General features: G+C 42.4%; 1 protein-coding gene across 1 annotated transcript; it reads left to right on the top strand.

Annotated features, from left to right (window-relative positions):
• Positions 1 to 10: 10 nt before the first annotated feature.
• On the top strand, positions 11 to 4,054 carry NANP (N-acetylneuraminic acid phosphatase). Its single transcript, XM_032681746.1, has 2 exons — positions 11 to 217; positions 398 to 4,054. Exons 1-2 carry the CDS (start codon positions 128 to 130, stop codon positions 1,091 to 1,093), a joined length of 786 nt encoding a protein of 261 aa, XP_032537637.1. The 5' UTR covers positions 11 to 127; the 3' UTR covers positions 1,094 to 4,054.
• The last annotated feature ends 1,553 nt before the right edge of the window (positions 4,055 to 5,607 follow it).

Below are 5,607 nucleotides of genomic sequence, written 5' to 3'. Positions count from 1 at the left end.
CCCCGGGCGGGTCCAGGAGGCCCCGGGCGGCCCCGCCGCGCTGTGCCCGGCACGGGCGGCTGTGCCGTCGGCTCGGGGCGCTCCCTTTCGCTGTTCCAGCGGGGCGGCTCTCGCGGGAGGCGGCGCCATGGGGCTGCCCGGCGTCAAGGCGGTGTTCTTCGACCTGGACAACACTCTGGTGGACACGGCGGCGGCCGGGCGCCGCGCCATCGAGGAGGTACTGTCCCTGTCCCCTTCCCGGCGCTAGGTCCGCGGCCACCGGCCTTCCCGGCCCGGTGGCCGCGGGGCCGCGAGTGTCGCGCTCCCCTCCCCTGCCCACATGCAGCTGGGGGCCGCTCCCGGGAGCGCGCCGCGCGCCCCCGCAGCGCCCTGACGCGCGACCCCGTGTCCCTTGCAGGTGATCAGCGCCCTGCAGTCCAAGCACCACTACGGGGAGGAAGAGGCACGCGCCATCTGCGACAAGGTCCAGGCCAAACTTCTCAAGGAGTGCCACGATCCTGCCAAGATGTGCATCACCGACCTGCGGATCTCGCACTGGGAGGAGGCGATCCAGGAGACCATCGGGGGGGAGGCGAACCGCGACCTGGCGGCCGAGTGCTATTACCTGTGGAAGACGACGCGGCTGCAGCACCTGACGCTGGCCGAGGACACGCGGGAGATGCTCACGGAGCTGCGGAAGAGGGTTCGCCTGCTGCTCCTCACGAACGGCGACAGGCAGACGCAGAGGGAGAAGATCGAGGCGTGCGCCTGCCAGCCCTACTTCGATGCTATCGTTGTAGGGGGAGAGCAGAAAGAAGAGAAACCGGCGCCATCCATATTTCATTACTGCTGCGATCTCCTGGGGGTGCAGCCCGCAGAGTGTGTGATGGTTGGTGACTCTCTAGATACAGATATTCAAGGAGGCCTGAATGCTGGCTTGAAAGCAACGGTCTGGTTAAACAAAGCAATGACCACCCCGGTAGATACCTCCCCAGTACCTCATTATGTTATTTCTTCTGTTCTGGATCTTCCAGCAGTTTTACAGAAGATGGAGCACAACATTAATGCTAAGTTAGGAACTGACCATATGGCTAGTAGCAATGAAGCACATTGATGGTTCCAGCATACAGAGACCTGCTGAGCTGTTAGGTGACACATGCTCTTTTAAAAAATTTGACCCCAGGAGTTTGAACTCATGTACGGAATGCTCTTTTAAACAGCAGATGCATGAATAAGAGCACAGTTGTCAGTGAAAACAGGATAGAAACACAAAATTATATTAGTTTTAAAAGATGTAAGTGCAGTTAGTTTAAAACAACTGCCTCTGCCTGGAAATTATTTTGACAGACTGTGGTAAAAGTCTATCTGTCTCTCACCTAAGTTGCCAGTCTCTTGTTTTTATAATGGAAAAGGAAATGTGAATGTTTTGAGCTTTCACATGCTTTGCTGACTTGTGAGTTTAGTAGATGCTTCAGTGCCGACCTTGTGTGCAGTGTGTAAGAGAAGGTGGGAAAGAGAGTGCGGTACAATCTGGTAAATTTTCACAATTGATCTGCAATTTATCTCAGGAACTGGAGTGAATTTTGCTGTTTCTCAGACCATTAGAAAATGCTCTACTTTTGATTTTTTTTCAAGTTTTAGATTTTTTTTCAGACTTTGCAGTGACTTTTCGTTTATGGAATCAGTACCTCTTACCATAAGTACTTAAATGTACATTAAAAATTGGCATTTTTATAGGGGACCTTTTATCAGAGGGACTTGACGGATAAGCTTTTACTTTATATTATCTTGGTGCTTATGCAGCTATGCAGTATCCTTGTGATTCAGATTATGATTTTTGTTGGAATGTAATTGATAAAACAGGGATATTTTCAATGATCTTACTGTACTGTCATACTCTTCAAATGCTAATATTATTGTTCTGTCTGATTTTATTAATGAATTTTGATCAGACTTTTTGGAGAAACTGTTCTTGGTCTTGCTCAGGTGTATGACTACTCAGATTCAACTGTAGGATCAGTGCTTTTTTTGGACTGTTTTAATGGCACTGCTATATAATCCCTCCTTACTCCAGTTTCTACATGTAATTCGTGTGATTTATTCTGGAGAAAATACGAGCTAGTTGTTTATAAATGGCTTTCATGACTCTCTTCCAAGAAATTGGAAAATTATGTCATATATATTACAGTACTGTGTACAACTTCATAAGGTATGTGTGATATTTCCTCTAGATGCAGGAGATGTCTCTCTAAAACAGTAACATTTCTCTTTCCCAGATCATTATATTAATTTGTTTTTTTCTGTACTTCATATTCTTACTATATAACGGGAAAGTATTCTCATATTAAATGGAAATGTAAACACTTGTTGGAAAATCTGTGTTTTTCAGCCCTGTTTGCTATATATACATTGCGATAAATATCAGACTATATATGAACAATCAAAGTTTATATTTTAAAATAAATCCATGTTAAATCTTTTGAGAACAAATATATTTGGATGCTGGCAGAAGAATATCTGGCATATGGGCAGCAATAAAAGATCAGCAAAAAGTACAGAAACCTTCCATGAAATGGATGTGCAGAAGAAATCCTGTATGAGAGAGGTTCCTCCTTTTAACTTGACATGAATTTAAGTTAATGCAGTTAAGTCTTTCACAGAATGACAGAGTCATCAGGATGGGATGTTACATCATGAGGGTGTTACTGGTCTGGGTTAAATTATTTGACAAGGAGTTTAAGTTGCATCAACTTATATTGCTCCTACAGTGGGGGGGGAGGGGAAGAAAAGGAAATACTTATTAAAGCTGGAACCCCTTTCATCCAATTGTAAAAAAGGTAAAGCAGTCCAGGTTCTTCACCTTATCTAGCCAAGACTGTTCAGACATCAGGATCAATGAAGAGCACAGAGACAGGCCCCGCTTATTCCTCTGAGGAAATGGGGGGCACATGCTGAAAATGATCTCATTACAGTGGTACAATAACAAGACTCAGTGGGACTGACTTGACACACCTTTCTTACTGAAGGAAGAGGCCTAAGTTAAAATTTTATTTTGCATTTGAGGAGCATGAAAACAGCCACTGGTTTAGGTGATGAGCAAAGCATTGCTGTGATAATAAGATTTCTTTCAACTGAGGATTGACAGAAAAATTATTGTCATTGAGCCTATGAGAGATACCATGTAAAAATAGAAATGTATCCAAAGGGTTACACGATCCCTGAAGTAATGTAACCATACTATCTGAAACAAAAGCAACAACATTGCTTGTAACAGCATCCCAAAGGAGCTGAAGGATAACTAACTTTGCCTTGTTTGCACAGCAGCAAGATAGTAGAACTTAGGCCAGAATGAGGTTTCTGATACAGCTGATATTTAGAACAGCAAATTGAAATAATTTGCAAGTCTATCTGTGGGCTCGAAAGATATATATACACCAGGTTACCATTTTTTAATCTAAGTTGAGGCTTATATTGTCTTGCCACTGCATCATTCTGAAGTGGCACACTGAGCCTGTTTATTGTATAAAGGGTCTCTTGTTTTAGAAGAGACTGTTCTTTGTTTTGCTGTGGCCAGCTGTTTTCTTACATTTCCGACTCTATGGAAAACCACTGTAACTGAATGCTCAGGTGACCATGTGGTCTGTAGAGGCCACACCCGAGTATGTTTATCCATTTCTGAGTACTGTACCAGGATGTGGCTGGTGTCCAAGTAGGTAAAGAGTGTTATGATGCTTCTATAAAACAAGAAGAGACAATAGTTTTCTCTAGGAGTCTTCTTAGAAGCAGCCCAATAAGCTGGATTAGGTATCTGGAGTATCTCTGTTTTTCTTGGATGGAGCTCTTTCAGAGAGCACAATGAAAAATAATTGTATTTAATGAAATGAAAGCATAAATATAGTGGTGGGATAATTTTCACATCAGAAGCAGGAACAGATCAGTAAAAGAGTTTCTTAACAGTTCCAGTTAAGTTCTGGTTTTGCTTAGTATTATGCTCTATTAGCTAAGTTGTCTAGTTTAAATTATATAGCCAAAACATGCTTAATAAAAAGAGGAAAAAGAAAGTCTACTTATATTTTTTAAAAAAAAAATTTTTCCAGATAAATATTACCTCCTGAGTAATTTACAGTAACTTTGACTTTAGTGAAATGAACTGAAACAATAGTTTAATACCAACTGTATTTTAATTCTTGATTTAAAATAACCCATGTACTAGTCTAATAAAAGTACTTTATTTATAAAACATATGTTTTAATGCTCTGTATTGCTGTGGAGAAATACGTTTGAGACCCAGTTTACAACAAAAGGCAAGAGTTTTGTTTCTTTTTAAAAATAGCACAGAATTAGGCTTTAAAATCCATGAATTCACATTTAGGTGTGATGACTGGGTGTAGTTTCCATAATTTTAAACAGAGGCTGGAATGTAATTATGTCTTTATGAAGATTCTTGGACTGATTGTGTGTGTTGAATTGCTAAGTGCAGTTCTTTGCTAGTTGAACTTGACTTACCAAGCTGAATGCCAGCTCAGATAAGCCCGTGTGTCCTGATGTCGTGGCACTGGCTGCTGCAGCAGCGTAAAAACAGGCTGCAAAGCAGAGAAGACAAATAGAGAAATCTCAAGTCCAGGGCATGCATTCCAGCAGGTTATGGGTGCACAAAGCCGTATTTGAGCTATTGCTACACTGACTTCTATGTGACTTAGGAGAGGGGAGAGTGGGAGGTTGCTCACCTTGTGGCTTTCTCAGCTGCAGAAAAGCAAGCTTTGCCCTGGCAGTTTTCCATTGGGTAATGGAACAAATTGTCCATCTTCTGGACCTGTGGAGACAGAAGGGGAGAGGTAAGGAAGTACTTAAAAGTACTATAGGTGAGGATAGGGCATTAAACTGAGTAAAGGGGGGCTCAGCCTCTATAATGGCCTCTTGGCCACGCCAAACAGCTGTCTGAAGTATCACAGACCTGCACAGCACAGGATCTCTGCTCTTGTTGAGAAAGCTTTGTATGTGTGAGACATTAAGCTGGACAGTGACAGCCTCAGAAATGAGGGTGTTTTCTTATGCACTTGAAAACTTTAGCAAAAAGTTAGGGATCTTGGAAGGTGACCTGGATGTTTTATACAGGAAATAAGTACCTTTCATTAGAATACTAAGTTAACGCAAAGAGATAAGATGTTTGGATGGGGTAAAAGGTAAAGGTTTTTGTATTTCCTGAACTACAGACAATGGACAACTTGCTGCACCCCCTCTAACCTGAACCAGTTCTATTTGCCTTTTCCTCTGAAGCTTCTGTGACATGACAACACCAGTAAGAGGGCTTTGAACTAAATTGAAGTAGTCTGATCCATCATAGCAATTTCTCCTCTTCAGATATGTAATGATTACTTTTTCAGCTTTGGCTCCAAAATGTGCCAGGTTATCATGAGGCCTTTAAACAAAATTTAAAATCCTACCTTAATTCTATACTAACAAAACTCATCATCTGGAAATCATTTGAACACATTGAGAAGTACAACAAATAGAAAGGCAATGTACCTCTGCTGTATGTAGCTGTATACAGTTCTTTTGTGCACAGCTTGTACTATCAGCCTTGCAGTGGGATTGTCTCCATTATGACCCACTTTCTAGATCACGCTG

Source organism: Chiroxiphia lanceolata, chromosome 3 (assembly GCF_009829145.1).
Source record: "Chiroxiphia lanceolata isolate bChiLan1 chromosome 3, bChiLan1.pri, whole genome shotgun sequence".
NCBI classification, from domain to species: Eukaryota; Metazoa; Chordata; class Aves; order Passeriformes; family Pipridae; genus Chiroxiphia; species Chiroxiphia lanceolata.
This window is presented reverse-complemented; position numbering and strand designations above follow the sequence as displayed.